We start from the raw sequence: 23,756 nt of genomic DNA, 5'->3' as shown, positions 1-23,756 counted from the left end.
CAGAATGACCCTTCTGAGACATTAATCATTTAAAGAAGGTTATCACTGCAATGAGCAGCCTCTCTTTGAAGACTTAATCGAGAGGCCACAGCTCTGTTTCTCTGAGATCCATATTTGTGCCGAAGGTAACATTGTCTTACTTGCCAGCACCGATGAAATATTTGTGACAGCTTTTCAAAGACACTGCTTATTTGAAAGCATTTTGCTTTATTTCAAACATAACATAAATGACTATAGATGACTTTACAAAACATGCCAGTCTAGTCCTATTAAATGTCCAAAAGGCATTCCAGACCAGGAGCTGGGTGGGACCACCTGTCTGTGTAAGAATTGGTTTCAGAGCACTAGGTGAAAGGGAGAGTGGTTTTGTTACTATATTGAAAAGTAAGAGGTAAACTGTCATCAGCATTAAAAAACTCTGTTCCAAATCTTTCAAAAGTGCCCCACAGATCTCAGTCCAGCACTCTGTATGGTTAATCAATAGCTATAACCCTTCTAAGTTTGGGGTTGATTTTTTTTAAATTGCCTTCTTACAGGACCTCAAGACTAAATGTGGAACAGAATGCCAGCTAGAAACCAAAACTGAAGGGCAAAAGCAAAACGTGTGAAAGCTCCTAATGATTGAAGATGTGCCATCAATATAAAAAATGCACTCTACAAACAGTTTCTTATTATAAATCATTTCTAGAAAAAGGGGAAATAAATTTGTATCAAAATGAGGGATGAGTGCTTGCAGAATAAGAAAAATTTAAATGTCAGAAATTGCATTAACATTTCTTATAAATGAAATTAAAAAATGAGATCCTGACAGAAAAAATAATGAAAAAGACAAGAAAGAGAAGAAAAAAACCTTAACCTTAAATCAACTGTGACACATGATCAAATACTGTGAGCATTAAATTATTATGTGCCAGAATGACAGAAAACAGATGATTATTATAATAGTAGGGAACAGTCCTGCATTGGTCAAAGGGCAAACTGTCCCAGCTTGGATTGCCAAATTCTATAGTGTTCTAAATTTCAGCTGAAAAGTGGAGGTCATCAAAATACATATAAAACCTGGTCACTGAATATATGCCTGCGTAATTTTGAAAGCAGGGGGATGATATTACCCCAAAGAATGTTTTCAAGAGCAGCTGATGTGGATTAGCTAATGGGAACTCAAACACTCAGCCATATAACTACCTCACAGGCTTAGCTCAATTTTCAAAACTCTCCTGGAGTTGCCTATCATTGCTTTGCAGCAGAGGAACAGGACAGAGGATAGGAACCTTGTATAGCTGTGTGCTACTGGAAGTGCTTCTCTGCAACCTCATTTTAATGAAGGCTTGACTGTTGGGCCACATGTACAAACTGTCTTTTTGTTTTTCAGGGTAGTGTCTTGGTTCAAAGTATTTTTAATATAAATTAATCAAGAAGAGAAAACTGACCACAAGCAATGCTGTACTAGAGCTATCTTATCTTTTATGGACTTGCTTTAGAATACTTTTCTGGCACCAACTTATACCCAGAAATACAATGTTATATTTTTTCTCTTTTTCCACCTTATATTAGTCTAACTTCAAATTTGGTTTCTTATCTCTCAATCTAAGTCTTATTTGTCTTTGAGGGATTCCCTAACAGCATTCTTAGTACAGTATCCTTTTGATTGCTCACCCAAGAGAGAAGCTGAACTGTTCTAATATTGCCACAGGATAACAAACTTCATTGCCTGCATGGATTTGCCAGAGAAGGGAAAGGCTGAAGGGGCTGTAACTCTTCAGATCAGTGGCATCTTCAGGGACACATGTGCTTTATGTGATTGCCTGTTCTTACTGTGCTTCCTTCGCATTTCAGCTCATGCACAGCCCAGTTTTTTCTCTGATGGAACTGGTATATCTATACATCACAACTCCCTGCAATTAAATTAAAATCTACCTGGGCAGCACACAAAAATTGAGATCAGACATGTGGAGGTGAAGTCCTGCCCCAGTAGAATGTGTATTTTGACTGTGGAGCCGACCTGGCTTGATCTTAGCATATATGAAACACTTTTCCTGCATGTCAGACTGGTATCAAATGGTGGAGAATTTGTTAGCAGTGGGCCAGCTGAGCTGCCTTGTAAATGCATTTGGTAGGTATAGAGGCTCTCAGGCCTTCCATGGAGCTGACTGTGACACTGACAAAAGAGCAATTACTAGATGTAAATAACTTGCAAACAGGGTAAGTCATTAATAAGGGAGACAGTTCTGAAGGGAAAAGCAAACACCACTTTGGCTGCAGAACCTTCCAGTGAGACTGTAGGGAGGAATTTGGTCTGCTGACTGCAAAGTGATCTGCTATGAGCCCAGACATCTATTTTGTATCTGACCCCTGCACTCTTCATGGAGCTTTCTCCTGAGGAGAGGAAGCAGAGAGGGAGGTAGGGAGGTGCACAGGACACCCCAAGAATCCCACCCTGTGCCTGAGAGCCTTGTCCAAATGGCTCTTTAATTCAGACAGGCTTGGTGCTGTGACCATCTCCCTGGGGGTCCTGTTCCTCTGCTCCACTGGAACAACTCGGTTTGTTTGCAGAACAAACTGAGTTGGCAAAAGAGGTTAAAATGCTGACCTGGTGGTATCCCTTATAGGTGGTATCCCTGGAAGGAAGGAGTGGCAGGACAGGGCTGGGAGCCTAGCCCAGAGTAAAACAAAAATTTCTAGACAAGATAAAGTGGAACTTGGTCTCCTTTCTATATCACCAACCACCCTGACTGGTAGAGACTTAGGGCATTGTCAGTCTTAGGTTAACAGTTTTTCTGTGTAATGCAAGGGTAACATACAGACTATAATTTGTCCCGGGTCTTAAATCTTACCTTCCATTTACAAAAAAACCAGATTATAACTGCAGAAATAAATGATGGGAGGTAAATGTGGAAATAACTCTGCTAGGTCATTGAACACCTAGTTCTCATGACCTAAGTTTGCAAAATGGCATACTAACCTGAGATCTTTAATAAAGCAGAAATGTTCCTCGATATCTCGGGAACATAAAGGTCTGATACTTTTTTATGCCATTATAAATCAAGTTTTGAAAAACTCACAGAAAAGGTTATGCCTCAGGCCTGAGGCAAAGACACTTTACAGAAAGACAAATGTGTGTCTTCATATCAATTTTCTGCCCTATAAAATCTCTTAACTGTACAGTTAAGATAGCATTGTTAGCTTAAAATCTGGTAATGGCTGGATTTGTTTACACCAGAAACATTTGAGGATGTGAAACTCTTTTCAAGCTTGAGATCAGTGTGTGGACCTGAGTCTTGCTTTGAGAGGTTTTAGTGGAATCTGGTGCTTTTCTCTCTGAGCCTGCTCACACAGAGCTTTTTGAGTTAAGCATTCTCCTCAGCTGAGTTATTAGCCTGTGAGCCAGAATGATATTTAAACACCATAAATGGTAAATGTTGCCGAGGCAGCCCTTCCGCACGGCTCGGACCAGGCATTAGTTGGCAGTCAACCTCATAATGCTGGCAAACAGATTCTTTGAGTATAATTAAACCTCTTGTAAGACTAAACATTGCAAGTTTTTGCGGTGTTCTGAACAGAAAGCAGCAAACTCTCTATTCTTCGCGTGTCCTTGTGACCAGTTGTAACCCTGGCCTTGGCCACTGAGGTGCTGCACTGGAGCTGTGTGTAAATGCAGTGCTGTATCTGACCCAGCCTGAGCCAGGGGCTGGAAAGGCCAGTCTCCAGAAGTTCCTTCCAAACTCAGTTATTGTGTGATTCTTGGCAGTGCTCGGCATGCTGGAGTCCTGATATTTCAACAGGAGATGTCAGCATTCTGCAGCTCACATGAAAATGCCTTCAGTACGTCTGGGTAGGCAAATGAGCAAAAAAATTTCCTAGACTAGATGATGTCCATAAAATACTGGTTTTTACTACAGGCCAGGTAAAACTCAGGTCTAGTCTTAGGAAACCTTAAAGTTTGCATCCTCGTATGGATATTATTCTTCCTCATATGGATATTATTCTTCAGTCTCAGCAGCAAATCTGAGAATGGGAATGGCATAGTGTAATTATTGATTATTTTTTTCCTTCTCTCCAAGGATATAGATTTATCTATGTCTTTTACTTTAGAATATAAATGGTTGCATAATTGCAGTTCAGCTGGTACAGGTATATTGACTAGGTCAACTGTGCAGCATGAATTTTCCTCTTTCTATTAGATATGCACCTTCAACTCAGTAACTCACCATTGCTTAGCAATATAAATATATTTACAAATATGCTTGAGCCCTAAGTCCTGATCCAGGTCAAGGTTTTACAAAATTCAAGTTTATTTTGGCTTAGACCCACAGCTAACATTAAGATTCCTCTTGCAATAACTTCCAGTCTGCAGATATGCAAAGGCCAAATTTATGTAAAGACTCTTCAAAACCTGGATTGGAAAATTCAAATAAAAGGAAAGCAGTTTTTATTGCCTTCAATTTCTAATAATACAGGTTAATAAATAATCCAAATTTTGATATAGTCTCCGTAGATAATCTCGCTATTGATTACACAAATACTGAAACATAGATTAAGAGATTCGTAGAAATAGTTTCACATCAAAGTTAATATATCTTTTCCCATTGCCATCCAGATATGCTGAGAATTTATATTTTTCCTAAGAAATTGAAAGAGTTTACATTCTCCTTAATTTCTATGGATTTAATGCAGTAAGTGGCTTTTTCAAACATAGATTTGGGTGCTTATTAGAGTGTCTTTCTAGTAAAAAATGAACCCTCTGGGGTAAGGGAATGCGGTGGGAAATATATTCCCTTTGCTTTGTAGAAAATATATGTGCGTATATAAAGTACCATTTACATGCTTTGCTTACTATTTCTGGTCTCCCAGGCTGTGTTTCCCACTGAGTTATGCATCTTATTACTGTTTCCCAACATTCATGCATATTAAAGCCTGAGGAAAGGCAAAAAACAGGGAACTTATAAGTGGAATCATTATGTGGACTTTTAAATCTATCACACTGTGTAACACCTTATCAAAAACCTGTTGAAATGACAGAGAGATCACTGTCCAGCAGAAAGGCTCCAACTGGGATTGCACATTGTGCCAGACCAAGGCTCTGACCAAAAATTGTTCTCTGTAAGATGCCTTTCAGAAAATCATAGCTCTCTTCCATATCATCTTACACAATTTGACCTGCATGAAACCAGCAGCTGTGGTTATAAAATCGTGGCAGCTTTTGTAAGGTACAATAAAGTAAACTGGATGCAAGGTCTGAAAAGAAGTCATCAAAATGTAGCTGTATCAAGCCCATCTATGGGAGCAGTAAGTAAGGCTCTCTGATGTTCCCCATGAGCTGCCTTGGCATGATGGGAGGTGGAATTGAGTGCACCAGCAGAAGGTGATTGAGGAAGGGACAGAGACTGACAGAGAAATTTCTAGTAACTGTGTGTTGACTCTTATAGTCCTTGTTTTCATTTTTAGAGATGAACCTACTCCTATGTGAGAGCAGTAAGAATTAAGGGTGATGAGGGTGCTATTAAATGGCTATAGGTGATTAGAGAGCATTAACATAATAGACAGAGATCAGATCTCCTCTTTTTTCACATCCAGATGAATAAGCTTGAGGATGCATAGACATGTAATGAAGTCATGCCCTTATGTTAATGTCAAACAAAATTTTCCTTATGTTCCAGATTTCTTTCCTGGTGCCAGATGTGCCGTATTTTTATTGTCTGTAGTTTTGGCAGCAGAAATGCCCTGCAGTGTTATGAAAGGGGAAGTTTCAGCCAGAAGCACAATGACTTGCAGTATCTCAGCTGGGAGCTTTACCTCTGCCTTCTTCCTTTCCTTCTGTCCTCCTGCTTTGGGCTCTGAAGCCAGCACTTCCTGAGACCATATGGATTTTGAACCCCAGCAGAGTTTATGTGGTCAAAGGGACTTTGAAGAATGAAGGAAAGGAAGCCCTAATCCTGAGCAGGGCTTTCTGTGCAGTTTGCTTATTTGTGTCCTGCATTCATATCTGCTTCCCTACTGTTTTCCTGATGCAAGTCATGGATTTTGTTCCTGATGTATGAAACTAGCAAGCACCTAGCAGTGGCCAGGGAATGTGAATTTCCATGGTTGTGGCACGTTTTGAAGCCACCCTTTTGGAAACAGTTTCTCTTTTTTTGTGTATGATTTTCCTTTAAATATATTACTGTCAAAATAAAGCCAGGTGTTTCCAGAAGGAAGTAAAATCACACAGTATCTTTTTGACATAAATAGGAACAGGAGTTATTTGCTTAATCTCAAGTCATCAGTATCCTATCTTTTCACTCCAAAATCAACTTTGTTGCAATTTTTCCAAACAAGAACTAGAAGGTAAAATTGAAGGAGCCCTTAGGTATATTATATGCAGAGTACTTCTATTTCATCATAAAATTGAGATGTTAAAGCATTCATCAGACAAACACTGAGTCACTGCATAGTGCTATCATAAATAAACAACTAAAAGCATTTACAAGCTTCAGAAGAATTTGAAAATACTTAACATTCAGGCTTTGTAATTTGGCCTCTGCATGCTTTTATCAGTCCCTTCTGAGAGAACTCAATCATTTTAGACTAAATAACAGAATTAAAATGGACTGCGTTGTCCTATGTAAAACATCTGTGAGGAACTAAAGCTGTCAGTAGGTAATTCTAATTTTTCCTAAGTCTAGAAAGTCCATAGCATCAAATTTTAAGTAAAGGAAGAAAAATCACATGAAATGAGCCCCTATGGTTTCTTAATGAAATAACATTTATGAGTTAGAACTAAAGTATTTTTAATTGTTGCTGCTACAACAAGAAATATTTGATGATTTTTGTGATATTCTGATTAAATTGTTGGGATAAAATGCTACTGATTAGCATACACTTGTAAGCAACAGTAGCATAAGACTAGAGATCCCCTTTAAAAATGTATCTTTTTAGAGTAGGGAAAGTTTTTGTTTTGAAGAAAGCCTTTTCAAGTTGCCATGAAGTCACACTTAATTAGCCATATATTTGCTGTGTCCCTGATTACACATGTTGGTTGCTTTAGCCATGATAACTTCTAATTTTTGAGCTCTTTTGTACAACAGATTTTTGTAAAGAAATGTCTTCGCTCCCCCTGTGCTCCAAAGAGCACCGGCAATACACAGGGAGTTTTTACTCCTGCCTTTCAATAGGAATTGAGAAATCAGGTTCTTCAGAGACTGAAGGGCTAAACTTCAAGTATTGAATCAAAGTGTATGTGAATTTTTATATGGTACAAGGATAGGAATGTTTTCAGAAAGCTGATTTCTGATTTTTTCTGTACCAGGACTATGCCTTGAGTTTTCAGTGTTTCAGAGGTAACGATCCATCTTAATGTTGTTCTGCATGATTACATTAATTCCCTCCAATGAAACAGCTCTTTAGTCCCTTCATTAACTTTTCTTGTACTCAAGCTCTATTCTTTCAAGTTTTTTACTACTGGCATACCACAGACTTCTGGGATTTTTTGTTTTTCTTTCCCCGTCCTAAGTTTCTCTTTAAGCACAGAACTGGTCTTCATCCAGGAGGTCAGCATCAACCTATGTGATGCTTAAATTTAATATAAGAACTATTATTTTTTAAGATTTGTGCAGTGGTGAGGCAGGTTCTGGCCCCCTTTGCTTCAATTTGACAGCTTCTCTTACAAAGAGCGAGCACTGCTCAGTAGCAATGGTGAGTTGGTGTTCATCCTTTCAGTCCTACAGTTTGTTCTTTTTGGAGTAGATGCCTGCACCCCAGTAAATCTTCATGTCCCTCATACCAGTAGATCTCCTCACTACAATAGGATGCACCTGCCTGAGATAATTTTAAAAATTGAGGCCTTAATTTTTTGGGTTTGTCATATATACAATTACTGTGAATTATTTGCTTGCTTCCATGTAATGTTTACACAGCTCTGTGCAAGAAGGTGGTTTTATTCCAGAACATGGATCTTTTATGTCTGCAGCACATGTTTTGGAGGAGTTAGCATTGCTAAAAAATTTCTTATGGGAAATGATTCTTCTCTGCTTCTTCTGTAGTTGCTCACACATTTCTTTTTAGTAAGCTGAGACTGTTATACTGTATGGCCTTCCTTGATTATAAAAATCCATTATTTAGACTACATGTAGAAGGCATGTGAGTCCAACAGAGCAAAGACCCAGTTGTGAGGGATGTGGAGTGCTGCTCAGACTTAACACTGTTTACACCAGGGCTTTAGGAGAATTGCTGCTGGAACCACTATGAGCAAGTTTGTTTCCTCGTCACTGTTAAATTTTGTGGGAGTTGGTTCCTCTCTCTTTTTTTTTTTTTTTACCTGTCTGTCTCTGAAGACTTGAACTTTTCTGATCAGACACCAGATGTTTCTTTGTTGGGCTAGAGACACACATCTGCTTTTTTCTTTCCCTGCTTTCCTCTTCTTCTATATCTGCCTTCTAGATTTGCACTGTTATCAGTTATTTCAGTCAAAAAAAGGAAAACAAGAACGTTTTTTTAAAGCATACTTTTTATTATTTTTTTTCCCTATGACTCTTTCCTTTTTTTCCTTTCTTTGTCTTCTTTTCCTCCTTTTTTTATTATGTGGATTTCTTCTTTCCCCCACATTTTGTGAGATGAAGTTTCACTGTGAGGGACAAAGGAATTTCCTGCAAGGCATTAGAGCAGTGAAGGAGCATGTGCTGATATTGCTTGGTACAGCAGCTGTTTGAAGCTTTTTTCTGAGAAAACATTACAAACCAGAGGGCTACGGTGACCCACAGGAGTTCATTTCTGTATATGAGTTTCACCCAACTTCTTGGCTGTTTCTGTACCACATTAGTCACTTCCAAGCAGGTGCTGTGGGCAGCCCTAAGCCTGATCAGTGTGGTCTGATGGTGGATCAGGCACTTCAGAGTTGTGCTCCCATAACACCAATCCAAATGGGTCTCACTCAGGTCCCATATTTCCATTCTCACAAGCATCAATGTCTCCCTGCTCGGTGCCAAGAAAAGACCTGTGGCATGAGCCAGCGAGACAAGATTTTGGCTAGAAAAAGCTTTGCTAGAGAAGAAGAAAAACTTCCCCTCCAGACTGCTTCCAAATTTATGTTGAGCTCAAATTACCCCAGTACAAACGCAACTTTTTACCTCCAGGAGGTTCAGTAAGCTTTCTCAGCGGGTTGCTGTCTTTTTTTTTTCTAATCTCTAATTTTTTGAATTGTGGTTTTTCTCCAGCCTGGCACTTTCTGTTGCTGTAATACTATTTTGGATGTGCTTGATATTCCTTTGAAAATTTTGAAAGTAGGGATAAGCAAAATAAAAATATTTTCACATGTGGATAGAACGTAGGGTTGGAATTTTAAAGGCAAGACGTAAGAGGTCTGAGGACAAGCTAAACCAAACAAAAAGTGTATCCAAGGGACCGATAAATATTTATCACTTTTTACATTTGGTCGTGATCACTGCTTGGACTTTAGACGTGTCTTTACTCAGGTTTTTCGAGCAGGAGTAGACTTCCTGGTCTATTGTGGTCTTGTTTCATAGCCTCTGAATGGCTGTGGCTATTGGAAACAACATATCACAGACTTAGTAGTGGATTATTTAATTCCAAATTCCCTCAGCATTTAATTATACAGGCTCAAAAGAAAAATTTTGAAGGCCCTAGTCCAACAGTGTGGTTTTTGATATCTCTTGATAACCTCAGGTTTCAGTCTTTCCCATCATCAATCAGTTGCTGAAGTGAAGTACAGGAGAGGAGTGTGGTGAACTCAAACCTATTGGTTATTGACCATCTAACAATCTGAAGGTTTGTAATTTCTTAGAGTTACAAATCCTGTGCTGCAGTAAGCTTACATTTCTAACTCATCAATCACAGCAATGGCAACTTGTAACATCCCCTAGGGTTTTCAGATTAATTTAGCAGTGTTTACAGGCATTGAATTTTTGGTTACAGGTTTTGGGGTTGCATCTTTTATTATTATTTTTTTAACCTGAGAATGTGTACTTGGGGAAAAGTGAGAGTAATTTCTCAGTGATACTCTGATATCAATTAACAATGATTTAAGAGGATTCTTGGAAGGAGGATAGTTCCATTCCTATTTCTTGTCTTTCTGCTTGGAATACTGCCAAGGAAAAACAGCTATATTAGTTGGTTTCAGTTATTTTTGCCTTTTGAGAGCTGAAGCAAAACCACTGTCTCAAAATCATGTTGAGCCTAAGGAAAATTAAAGTTTGTCATGAAAATTCCATTAAGAGACCCCTTTTGTTGTTTTTTTTGACTTCACAGAAAAGAAGAGCAGCAAGAAGGCAGAGAGTGCACAGGCTGCAAAGTTAAACAAGACTTTTGCACCTGTCTTCCTGAAAGGCCTGACTGACCTCAAAGTAATGGATGGAAGTCAAGTGATAATGACTGTGGAGGTATCAGGTGTGTAGCTACAGAGCAGTATTATTTAAAACATTTAAGTCCTGCTGCAAAGTGTGTGTTTTTTCCACACTTTTAGCAGGTGTCTTTGCATTGGAAATAATATTTCTAGGAACCAGTTTTTTAAAAGCTATTTTGGTCTAATATGACTGTGTCAGTGTGACTGAACATTGTCCATTGTTAACATGTTCAGACCTGGAGAAGTTTTTCCTAATTGGAATGATATAAGTTTCATATTGGTCCTCTCGTTGAAGTGGAATTGTAACAGGTTTTGTTGTGAACCAAACAAGACTGAGTTCCTGTCAGCTGGGGTAAGTTTAGTGCTGCAGAAAGAGCAGTTCTGTTATGATTTTTGGTATAAGAGACTCTTAATAATCATCTTTGTGGTGTCTACAACTCATTCTCCCTCACTGTCATATACATTCTTCCCTTATTCATTTGTATTTTAATCATAATAAGACAGACTATTTCACATTACAGAGCATTGACAGAGTTAATAATAGATATTCCTGAATGTTTTGAAGATGAAAATTGCAGAATCAGGTGGCAAAAAAAAAAAAACAAACCCTCAAACTTGTTCCTTTTCTTAATTGAGATATGGTGGGGGTTTGTGTCTCTGTGTCTGTGTCTCAGATTTTTGTTGCTTGCTTTTGTTTAGCTAACCCATCTCCTGAAATTATCTGGCTGCATAATGGGAAAGAAATCCAGGAGACAGAAGATTTCCACTTTGAGAAGAAAGGCAATGAGTACAGTCTGTACATCCAGGAGGTGTTTCCTGAAGACACAGGCAAATATACCTGTGAAGCCTGGAATGAAGTAGGAGAAAGTCAAACACAGGCTACATTGACAGTTCAAGGTACAAAGTTCCTCTTCACCTTTTAAATGGTGAAAGAAAATTATTATTATTATTATAATGTGCTGGAAGAATGTCTATTTAAAATACATGAGTGTTTATAAGGTTTGTTGTGAAGGACACTCAAGTTCTCAGTCTCTGCATTTGAATTTAAAAGGATATTGAGCAGAGGCAGCTTTAAAAAAATCTTTTCACTCTGGAACATTATGTTACTATTTCAAAAATGCATTCCTCAGTCCTATTTCAAGGGACAGTGTAAAACTGCTAAATGCAGCTTCAGATTATAACTATCAGGCTTACTTAACTATGGATTAAAGTAAACCTTTTAATATGTTTTTGTTTCTAACTGAAGTCCTTAGTATTTGAAAACACTTTCTAGGAGTTAGGTATCCTGGCTTTATTGGTAGCATTGTAGTGCTGGCAGGTAAGGAAAACAAGACTTCTGCAATCTGAGAACTAGCTGCAAAAAAATTTGGCTTTGAATCTCCTCACATGATGTTAACCCCACAGCAAACACTCAAGTACCTACAAACTTCCAGTGACTGGGCACACACTACCTTTGTGCCAGGGAATTTATTTAGTATTACTGAATATTGACATTTCCTCATAGCCACTACTGAGAATTAGTGGAAATCACTGTGAGACTTTTATTATTTTTAATGTAGAATATCTTATCTGCAGTGTTTGAGAGAGCTGTTTAGTCTGTTGTCACTGTCTGCTCTGAATTCAGACCTTCCTCTCTCCTCCAGTCCCCCCTGAGATCCAGCCTTGGGGTCAGTCTTCTATAATAAATGCAATTTTATGCAGTTGTTAATGATGATTTATTGCATGTGCTCTCAACTGCACAGCAGTCATAGTACTGTTACTTGTCCTTCAAGCTATTCCTACCCATATTCTCTGAGGACAAATCTCTAAGATTCCTTTTAGGGCAGCTTTAAAGTCCCTTTGTTTTGCTCTTAATATAAGCTTGGATTGAGCCAGTAAAGTGCCAAGTAAATGATTAATTTTAGTAGAACACAAGTTACTTCCAAAATTAAAGTCTGACTTATTTTCAGATTAAAAACTTATACTCTGCATGTTCAAAATAACTTTCCTTGCCTGTGATTGCTTTCTCTGAAATTAGTTAGCTCAGTGATGACATTCGAGCTTTGCATTTCCTTCTGATTTATAAACTTTGTTTGTAAACTACAGAACCTCAGGATGGTATTCAGCCCTGGTTCATTAGCAAGCCGAGATCAGTGACAGCAGCTCCTGGGCAAAATGTCCTGATATCCTGTGCCATTGCTGGAGATCCTTTCCCCACTGTTCACTGGTTTAAAGATGGGAAAGAAATCATGCCAGGAACAGCGTGTGAAATCCTGCAAAATGAAGACATCTTCACACTGGTCTTGAGGAACGTGCAGCCTCGTCATGCAGGGCAATATGAAATTCAGCTCAGGTATGTTTGTTTGTGAAGAATAAGGTTGTTCCCTCTGACCAATTAGTTCTGTTTACCCTCAAGTTAAATTTCCCACTTGAAGAAGACAGGAGTTCTGTCCTATTCAAGTGAAACATTAGGGTACTAAAGGAACAGAATAATTCTGAGAGATAAAAAAGAATCAATAAAACTCCAAGAGAAGAGAGGAAACACAAGAAGAGTCAGAAAATAAGGTCAAAGCAGTATGGTTTCTTTTTGTGATCCTGTAAAACAAAGTTTTGTGGCAGCAAAATGGGAAACAATTTCTAGCAAGGAAAACCACAATCAATGTCCTGAGTTTTGGAGCTATTGTTTATCATGTTTGGCATCTCCAGGTGTTAGTAAGGATATCTCTTTCCATGGGAGCAACCTGTCTAGGGAGGGCTGTTACACAAGATCCGTACCTTTGAGGGGAAAAAGTGGTTTCTGGCCATGTTTGAAATGCCTGAATCTTACATGAAAGTTGTAGTCTCCTTTTGCTGACTTTCTCATTTCTATCTTTGAAATGACTCACCTTGGTGCTTTGAACATCTTGTCATTCCTACAAAATCTGGAAGAGTTGTTTCGAATTTAATTTTATTTTATTCTGGTAGAGTAACTATCCTTTAAATGAAGAGTTAGATTTGCTGGCTCTTTACCATGTAGAAAGCACCACAGCACTGTCCCCCTCCAATGGTGAAGATTACATATCCCCTATGTGGTTGTAGAAAACACAGTGTAAAACTTCAAAGTGATGTCGTCATTCCATGCTATTTACTGATGTATCACAGATGTAGTTTCTTTACTTGGCTAGTGTTTGTGCCATTCTTTATTGAAATTACTTCATCAACATGGACATTTGAGTCCTTTACACTGGAAGAAAATGATTTGGTTTGCTCCACACACTAACATTTTAGTCCAGGTACACTAGTCTGAATTGTCCTTTGTCTACCTGCAAAAAAATTATTCATATATTCTTAATACAAGGAGGGAGGGAATTCCTTAATAAATTCAACCTATTTATCTTGTAAAAAATTAGTTTAATTTTTTATAGTTATAGGCTTTTTTCCAACCAGCATGGCCCAAATGATGGATATGTCGCTACGTAGATTCCTCCTAGCTTTGTTTTCATAGACTATCACAGGCAGACACAAACTAACTTCAGTATATTTCAGTATTTAAAGTCAAATGAGACACTCACTTTTCACCACAAAAGGGTGTTTTAGAAAATTATAGCTGTTAAATATCACGATTTCCTATAATGAAGTTTTTCTACGTTTAATTTCAAGTCTTATTAATAAAATTTATGTAGGTAGAGCCACATGGGCTATGACCTTCTTGCAAATCAGCTTTCCAGATTTAGGCCCTTTGTAGTCTGCAATAAGTTGTGAACTGGCTCATTTCAGAACTGGCTTGTTTGCAGTTGGCTCAGGTCATCTGGGACACTCATAATGCTCATTTGAGCAGGCCATGTCTGCAGAAATCTTTGCATTTCTTTTCCTTTGGGGATCAGGGGTGTTTCTAACGCTCAGTACCTCTGGCAGGATTAGAAATGCCAGTTCAATTTCATTCAGGTCACCAACCTTGACAGGAGAGAGCAGAAACTGTGAGAATTGCTGCCTTCTGCTGGTACATTTCCACACTTCTGTCTGTGTGCCCTGGACATGGGCATCTTCTCTTACAGTTTGCTGGTAGATTCACTTGAACTGAAAAGAAAATGAGATACTTCAGCAAAACTTCAGGGGTGAAAGAATGAAAGAGGACAAAGGAGAGCCAAGAGTGCTTTGTGGAGGGTTTTGTTGGCACTGATGTAGGAAGTCAGCTGTATTGATCAGGTGTGGCTGGTGGTCACTCAGGCCAAATTCATCACTGGAGCCCTTTTTTCAAAGTGGAAGTCTGACATTATCGTAACTCTGAAACGTACACTTAGAAAATAAATTATTTCAGACAATTAGTAGATGAGAGGAATTTTTTGGGGGAAGGAGAAAAAGTAAAGTTGTAGCAAAAAACTACAGCTGTGTTGAAAACAACACAGCAGATTACATGCTAGTTGCAGCTGTTCCCTAATCCTTTCACTGGAGAAATAACTGGGGATCCCACAAAGATCAATGTTGGCTTTTTCTGATCCATAAGTAATGCTGTGCTGCAATTAGAGCAAAGGGAATGCTGATACCTCATTTTACTTTCCTGTCATTTGTAAAATTCCAGTTAATGTTCAGGGAACAGAAAGTTGTATGTTTTTAGGCACTGGTTGAATACTATGAGTAACAGAGAAATAAATATGCTCGGGCATATCCAAGGAGCCAGAAGTCAGCTGTGTAACTTCAAGTTAGCAATAGAGTTGCAGTGATCTTCAGCACTCAATTTAGTCTTGACTAAATAGCTGTTTAACTGGCTGCATTTGTCTTGAATACCTGATTGGGAATTGTTTATATATTCAGAAACAGTTTTAACAGTACCTGAGAGGGAGAGAGCAGCATTTTGTGTCTTTCTCTCAAAAACTCCTACAAAGTTCATTACAAAATATGGAATAACTGAGAAAACATTAGGCAACTCACTAAAGAATTTACAGAGTTGACAGTAGGCTATTTTTAAACATAATAATTTTCATTTCAAATAAAATGTACAGCTCCTTTTCACATATTAATTTTAGAAGCAGGTTGCATATCTTCTCTCAGGGAGTTACTCCAAGTCTCTTAATTTAGTCTGGGCATGGTTTCCTACTAGTGTTAATTATTTTCCAATTTTCTTCTCCATTATTCTTAAGCTCTAAATTCTGTCCTAATACCTCCACAATTCTCCTTTTGTGTTGGCTGCTCACAAATTAAAGCTCTGGTTCTTTCTCCTTTAGTCAGAGTGAGCTGATGAGGACATGGAGCCCAGTGTGATCCTGGTGTGATCCATCCATGATTTCTTGGCTTTCTGTCTCACCATCCCTCAACAGACTGCTAAGTCTGGCTTTTAGCAGAGTAGTCATTGTAGCCTCTCCTGGTTCTTTTTTTGAAGCCTATGATTCCTCTACATTTCCATCTTTCATTTTAATTGTCCTAATAATGTTCCTTTGAGCCTGTTATGTCTCAGGCTCAGAGGAATAGTATTGCAGAAATATTAAAAAACCAGATTTTCCCACTTCTGTAGTTCATCTGTTGAAATTTGGACATTTTACAGCCTGCAAAATGATTAAAATGGAAAATAAAAATCCTTTTCCTTGCTCATAAAAACAAAGATACCTATTTCCCCTCCTGTCCTTTGCATCCTTCCAGTGATGCAGGCACTGGTATTTTGTTATCCCAATATGACTTTGCTGTGTTCTTTCACTCAGTGTGTACATCATAAATGAAGATGTAAACAAAAAAACCCTGTGAGACCTGGACAGGGACTGTGTTTGTTGAGAAAAACCTTTATAGCAATACAGTCAGCACGAGAGACCTCAGAAATCATCCTGCAGTTCCCTAAACAAAACATCTGCTATGTTAAACTTTGTCTTCTCAGACATCAAGTGTTTTCCTTCTCCCCCACTCCATCTTCCATAAAAGTTTGGTTAGTGTTGATTAGTATTGATTTAGATATTTTGATAATCTGCTTAAAATCAGGGGAAAACATTTATTTTATAAATCAGGGATACCTTGAATACTCTGCAATTCAGGTTATATAAAAAGCTCTCCTAAGATTACATTTCATTAGGCTAAACAGTAAATATAAACATAAACAGTAAATATAAACAGCTCTGTCTTTCTGTAAAATTCAGTTTGCAAACCTTGCTTTCTCCTATCAATACACTGTCTATTTTTATAGAAGAAAACCATTACTCTTTCTTGTTCCATTCTCCTACTTAGTGCTGAAAAATGCAAATGAAATTATTGTTCTTTTGGCTATAAAAAGCTTTTGGCAAAACCCTCAGATGAAGTAAATGAGTGCATCCTCTTTGAAGCCAGTAGAGTTGTTCTGCTTTATACCAGCTAGAGTTGTGATCCAGTAGATTAGTTGCTTTCTTTGGGGCTAAAGATTTGTGGAGTCTGGACTGTCTCTCCATTGAACTCACAGAAAAGTTGCAAAACCTCCTTCTGAGGATTTGCAGTTACCTGAACTGAAGCACCAGCTATAAGTTGGGATCAACTTCTTTGCCCCTTTCAGTTCATTCTTGAAAAAATGTCATTTACTCTGCAATATTTATTTCACACTTGGTAGGCTGGTAGGAAATTTCAGTATGTCCCCCCAGTATAATTACAACTTCTTTTTTTCCTGTTCCTCCAGGGAGTGATTCCTAGGGACATGCAGACAATAAGTCTCATCTAAGGTTCAGTGAAAATATTTGAGTAGGTTCTGCCAAGAAACTAGTATTTCAAGATATTTTGAACATAAAAGCCATTCCAGGGAAAACTGATCCCACAATAGGACACAGAGCTATTTTTAAAATTGCCTCAGGCTTTGCAGCTGGGGTTTTATTTGTTTTTGGTGGGCTTTTTTATTAATATTCCTTGACATTTTAAAGATAAGTCCTGTGCATGAGCATTCTACAGAATAGTCCTGCAAAAGTCAACACTTCCAGGCACTTCTTCACAGGAAAGCTACTAAGCACAGGTTTGATCCATGTCTATCACTGTTCCCCAATAACACAGCCACTAAGATCTGTCTGTGTCTAGGGTTTTGTTGATAAAATGCCCACACAGAGAACCTCAAGCTGCACAAGTAGTATTGTTATTGCTAAGTTTCAAAACAGCAGAGACATGAAGCACTTGAAGGTGTGTCCATGTACTGCAAGGCTTTCTTTTTTCTAGCTACCCCTAAGCATCTTTGTCTTGTCTGGATTCTAAAATTGCATAAATGTAAAAATATTTAGCAAGGTTCCGGAACAATTCTTGATTGAAATTTGTATCTCAATCACCCAATCCTTCTTATTTTTATTGGTTTGTCTCTCTTTTTCCATCCTGTGATCTCCAAAGTGGGTTAGTGTTTTTAACTTCACCTTTTTTAGATTCTGCCACTTCACCTTTTTAGATTCAGAAGACAAAAGTATGTTCTCCCTGCTCCTAAAATCATCCATTTGATTTTACTGGGAGCAGGCCCTGGGAAGGCTACACTCCTGAACAGACAGAGACTCAAGGTTTGTATCCTGTAGATTGATTTTCAGCTGTTCACTTGAATCAGAAATCATAATTAAGATCAAAAAAACTACCTTGTGAATCATTTTTCCATCTAGGTACTTGTATGTCCCACTGCTGCCATAATTTGTAAGTGCTTCCCAAGGTTTTAAAAATAGAAAGAACAAAATGCTCTCCTACTTTCTTACCCCCTCCTTTATTTTCCAAACCCTGTGAAAAATAGCTTACTTTAGAAGGATTTACTTTGCCTGCCTTATTTGCTTCTCCGCATATGCAAAGAATTTGCAGAGGGAAAGATGCCTTGCAGAAATGGGTCCTGCAGAAATGCTACCATTCTTCACAGTGGTCAGGACCACATTCAGTATCCCTGAATTCCTCTCCTGGGATAGTGCTGTCTCTGTTACTTCAACCTCTCCCACTGGTGACACAATTCTTGTGGACAAATATTTCTGCCACACAGTCACGGCAGAAGCTGAGCAGGGCTGCCTCAACATTTAATGTACTCTGCAAATTGTCTATACTTCAGCATGCAGGGCTTGTCCTTTGTCAGCTTTGGATTGGTTTAAAGTCCTGAGCAGGAGGGCTCTTCAGGTAAACCAGCAGCCTGGTAAAGCCCTGCAGCACCAGTGAATGAGCAGTTCCAGAGCTCATCTGCTTTCCTTAAAAACTTCGGAGAAGCAGAGAGAAAACCTCATGAGCTCCAAGAGTGCCAAAAGGGCCCAGTTTGAAAGGCATTATATGAAAACTACAGATTTTCAGCAATGTTGCCATAATTTTATGCCAATTGGTATGTTGGGAGGAGATAACATGCTATTATTTTTATTTATCTTTCCATTTGTCTTGCCTTCTTTCTATTCCTCTTGCTTCCAAATGGAGGCCACACGTAAGAGTGGAATGTAAGAATGGCAGGTCTCCAGTGCAGGGCTGAGTTAAATACTCTCTGCATTGACTTGGATCCTCTCCTGCCCTTTGGACAGTTTCTGTTTGGTGCTCAGATGTTATCTAGTTTTTTGTATTGAAGGAAATGAGGATTGTGGCTTTCAGTGCTGTCCTCATGGATTGCCTTCAACAGCAGTTTGTAGTGTACATATTCTGATTTACTGGATATAAAAGTGTATAAAACATTTCTCTGGCTTCTTGTTGTTAGTGGTCTTGAAGTCAAATAAGATATGCTTCTATCACCAGAGCCTTTACTTTGCAATCCAGGTACTTTGATCAAACCCATAAATTTCTTTGTAGTTTTCATATTAGGCTGGTCCACTGTTTCTTTTTCTGAAGCAATAGAAATCAAGGGGAGTATGTCTGAAAAGGTGGTGGCACTAATTGCTCTTATAAAGACAAAGCTTTGTGCTGAACCTGTGATTCTGTGATCTGTATTAATTATCTTGCTTTCACTGCAAGTTAAAAATGGTTGAAATTAGAGGAGTTTTTTTATCCAAACAGAACCATATCTAGGAAAGTATTTCCATGTTCTATTTAAAAACCAGGCCAGACAATATATTTATGGCAAGCTAACAGTCCTGAGTCCATGTTTTAAACTTCAGGGCTAAGTCGACTTGAAGGTGCTCTTATCTAGCAAGTTCAAAGCAGAACACAGCTGGGAAAACCTGCCTCTCTTGCCTTCCTCCCCTCCAACACATGTGTTTTGCTCATGTCCAGGAAATGTTTTCAGTAGCAAAAATTATTTTTGTTCAAAAAAGATAAATAATCCAAGACTTTTCTTGTCTATTTACAAACTTAAACCTAAACTGGGAAGGACAGAAGTGTTTTCACTAATAAAAGATAACTCTAATCCTTAATCAACTCAAGTCTGGTTTTTTAATAGTCAGGGGAGCGGTGGCAATAGTTACACAACTGCTGCCCTGTGGGAGTTAAATTTTGCTTTTGGCATCTCCTGTGTTAAGCAGAGAAGAGCTGTTTGGGGCTGGAAGAATGATATATATCTGCGGGAGGGAGGGAGCTGCAGGGGAGCAGGGAGCACTTTAAATGAATTCTTTAATGGGAGCCCTTTCCAGAAGGCATCCGTGGTATTCCTCTGCAAAAGGAAGAATAAGTACTCAGCACCATATATGGTGACACTTTTATGTTTTTTAATATAAACATGTACAGGCTGGAGCAATCGTGTAGATAGGTTTTGCTGATTGGTTGGGCCAGAGGGGAGGGAAGGAAATGAGACCCTGTTTTTAATATCTTAACATTAGAAAACTTAAGAGCTTGGGTTTGAATAAATAAACAGTAGGCAGAGTTGGAAAGATTTTCAGCTTTGCAAAATAGCCCTTTCCTCTGTCTTGATTTTCCAGCTTTTGTATTTATTTTCCTTTAGCTTGTTTGTTTGCAGCTGCATCGTCTGCAAATTGCTTTGATTTTTGTTCAGGGAGTATGTTGTTCCCAGTGCAGATAGCAGCAGATCAGTAAAAGCTATTTGACATAGCTTGACTCCAAGAATAAGGGGACCAAATCCACTCAGTCAATCCCCACACTGCTGGGCATAGAAAAGAGGAACCCCACACTGGGTTTGAGCTGCTTTAGTGCAAAACACAATCACTTCTCTCAGGCAAGTTACAGAGCAAGAGAGCCCTTTTTTTCTGATTTCACTTAAATATTTCAGGAACCAAGTTGGAGAATGCAGCTGCCAGGTGTCTCTCATGCTGCGGGAGAGTTCAGCTTCCACAGCAGAAATGCTCAGAGAGTGAGTATTTTTCCCAGGGACTTGCATGGGTGGGTTCTATTTTTTGCTCCGTTAATTCCCTGCCCTTACAGACCCAGGCTGGCTGCTGTTCAACCTAATCCCCAAATGTGACCTAACAAATTGTTTTCATCATACAAGCTAAGCACATTGTACCAAGCCAGAGTAGAGGAGATCTTTTTTGTTTGTGCCCTTATATGGCTCCTGAAGTCATCATTGATGCAATAAACTAATGGAGTATGCTCCTCTAATCAACCTCCCCTTCTATAAACACATTTTGTTCCTGCTCTGAGATTGTTCCCTGACATTTTTAAACCAGCCCCTTTCCTGGCTCTCTCTTTCTTTTCTTTTTCGGATCATAGTGGGAGGGAATCAGCCAGCTCTGGAGAGCAAAGAGATGGTGGAGATCATGGTAAACTAACATCTGGTAGAACAAGTGGCTTCAAAAAGAACAGCAGTGTAACCAGAGTAGCTGAGGAAGAGCAGGAGGACGTCCGAGGCGTGCTGAAGAGGCGAGTGGAAACTCGGGAGCACACAGAGGAGAGCCTGAGGCAGCAGGAAGCTGAACAACTTGATTTCCGTGATATTTTAGGCAAGAAAGTCAGCACCAAAAGTTTTTCTGAGGAGGAACTGAAAGAAATCCCAGCCGAGCAAATGGACTTCCGAGCAAACCTGCAGCGGCAGGTCAAACCCAAGACCTTGTCAGAGGAGGAAAGGAAAGTCCATGCTCCCCAGCAGGTGGACTTCCGCTCTGTGCTGGCCAAGAAGGGCACCCCAAAAACCCCACTGCCAGAGAAGGTGCCACCTCCTAAACCTGCAGTTACAGATTTCAGGTCTGTGCTGGGCTCCAAGAAAAAGCCACCTGCGGAGAATGGCAGCGCTGGCACCCCTGCACCAAATGCTCGTGCCAACTCTGAAGCCCAGAATGCGACCCCCAATTCTCAAGCCCCTGTTGCCAAACCAGCAGTGAAAAAAGAGGAGAAGAACGACAGAAACTGTGAACACGGGTGTGCAGTGGTGGATGGCGGAATAATTGGGAAAAAAGCTGAAAACAAAGCACCAGTGAGCAAACCACCAGCAAGCAAAGGAGCAGCACCCTCCTTTACAGAGAAGCTTCAGGATGCTCAAGTAGCTGATGGTGAAAAATTGGTCTTACAATGTCGGATTTCCTCTGATCCCCCTGCAGCTGTCACCTGGACTCTAGACAGCAAAGCCATCAAATCATCGAAGTCCACTGTCATCTCCCAAGAAGGTAAATTAATTGCATTACAAGCCAGCTGGATGGCACACTGTTACATCTGGCTCTTGATTAATAACATTTAGTTCATTAAAGGTAATGCAATATTTATTTGAGTCCTGTGCCAGTAACTGTTTCCAGATGCAGCTTTCTTATTATTTCAGTGGAGTACACAAGGAACAGTATTGTTTGACATTTCTTGCAGATTCTCCTTTAACAGCCTGCAGATGTAAATTTTATAAAGTTGAACTTCGTGCATTTTTAAATGCTGTTTACATTGCTAACGCTGTTTAAGGAGCTGGTACATGATGCTTATTTAAACTGAACTTTAAGGATTTAGAACATAGAAAACATAATAATATTATTGCTGGTTTACAAATTCTAATTGAATTCTTCTGTATGTTTAATATTTCATGTTTTTATTGCAATAAGAAACACAGAAGCAAAGAGGGGTTGTGTCACAGAAAGAAATTACTACAGCTACAAGTTAAGATCAGAGTTGAGAACAGATTTCCAGTGTATTTAATGCCCCACCACAGATGCTTCTGTTGCCATTACATGCACTGAAATATTTGAACTCGACTGGCTTGGTGACTTTTAACTAACTTCAAAACTATATAGAATTTGGTAGAAGTCCCGAGAGGGAATACTTACTGTTTTTAAACTGAGTGATTCCTTTATATTTCAGATTTTGGATGATCAACCCCACTAGACTGTTTTTTGCATTGAAGTTAATGTTGTAGCTGGACAAAATATATTTTCCTTGTGACAAAAATATGAAGGAAGGACAATTGATAGCACAAAAAAACCTTCTTTACTTCATATATGTTTTATAAAATACTGAGGGAATTATCTTGAAAATTACACCCTCTGACACACCATAGCAAAACAGTTCATGTTCACAGTGAAAACTATAGCTTGACACAGGAGTCTGCACTCTTACTTTTGAATCTTCCTTCATTTAATCCAGACTATTTCTGGTGTTACCAAATGAGAACCAAATCAATATGCAGAACAGTTCAGTGCATCCTTGTGCAGTGTTCCAAGCAGAGTAACACAAGCATTCTCCTGAAGTGGATGCAGTCAGAAATAGCATTGTGTTCAGAGAGGCTTGGGGTACTCAAGTAGTGCATTAAGGAAATAGCAAACTAAGTAGATGGAGAAAGGCAAATGGTAGCAGGTGCATTGTGCCTGGTCTGTGTCTGAAATAGCATTATTTTTAAATTTTTTTTTTGAGTAAATGTTGATTTTCACCCAAGGGGACTGTCTAGAATAAGGCTACGTGTCATGTACATGAGAAAACATTGACTGGTGGAAATGTCATTCTTATAAAAAGGACTGACAGAATCAGTCAGTTTAACTAGCCTTATGCTGGAAGCAAGATTTCAAGGCTTTTCTTGGAGCTGCTCAGAGTGAAAAAGAATTTGTACATCCCAAAGTTCCATGACTCCTGTCAAAGTACATCAGATAGACAGCACCTCTGTACCAAAGCTTCTGAGCTGTGGTGGAGCCTCCTAAAGTCTTGAAGCTTTAGTGTTATGGTGCTGCAGAGAGCTGTTTACTGAAATAATCTGAGTAATTGACTGTTCTAATCTTCCTTCTTATTCACTCTATGAAATGGTTCTGTGGAGCTGCAAATTGAGGGTAGCTGTTTACAGTGAAGTGATCCTGATGTCCAGCTCTGCCACGTGTGTGAGCAGGGCACGAGGCTTCTCCCATCCAGTTTGTCTGGTCTGGGTGGCACTCCTGGTCACATTAACAGTGCTTTCCAGTGAGGTCAGCATCAAAGCCCTGCATCAGGAATCCACTGTTCCAGGACAGCTTCCTGCAGGGGGTGAAGACACTGTCCTTATGTTCCACTTGTACCTGCACTGTTACATTTGAATCCTGCTTAGCAGTCAGTGTTATCAGTATCTCAAAGTCAGGCTTTCTTTTGCACGTATTTGCAGAGGATCTTGGAAAGAAATATTACACAGGGCTGTAAGTTTTGTCCTTTAATGGAAAGACAAGGAATGAGGATTAGAACTGTTTTGTTTTTTTTTAAATCTTATTACATACCCTCTGGTACA

At 39.0% G+C, this 23,756-nt stretch overlaps 1 protein-coding gene across 14 annotated transcripts in view; it reads left to right on the top strand.

Moving 5' to 3' along the window:
* MYLK (myosin light chain kinase) overlaps positions 1-23,756 on the top strand; it is a 194,924-nt gene that overhangs the window by 102,254 nt on the left and 68,914 nt on the right. For all 14 annotated transcript variants that reach the window (XM_086898152.1, XM_086898155.1, XM_086898164.1 and 11 more), the window contains 5 exons: positions 10,240-10,377; positions 11,033-11,230; positions 12,419-12,665; positions 20,373-20,453; positions 20,813-21,702. In XM_086898152.1, coding sequence (XP_086754278.1) covers positions 10,240-10,377; positions 11,033-11,230; positions 12,419-12,665; positions 20,373-20,453; positions 20,813-21,702 — 1,554 coding nt within the window. The remainder of the gene's footprint in view (positions 1-10,239; positions 10,378-11,032; positions 11,231-12,418; positions 12,666-20,372; positions 20,454-20,812; positions 21,703-23,756) is intronic.

The sequence above is a fragment of the Cyanistes caeruleus genome, chromosome 7 (genome assembly GCF_971803275.1).
Source record: "Cyanistes caeruleus chromosome 7, bCyaCae1.hap1.1, whole genome shotgun sequence".
NCBI classification, from domain to species: Eukaryota; Metazoa; Chordata; class Aves; order Passeriformes; family Paridae; genus Cyanistes; species Cyanistes caeruleus.
The sequence above is the reverse complement of the archived record's forward strand: the minus strand, read 5'-3'. Positions and strand labels throughout refer to the sequence as shown.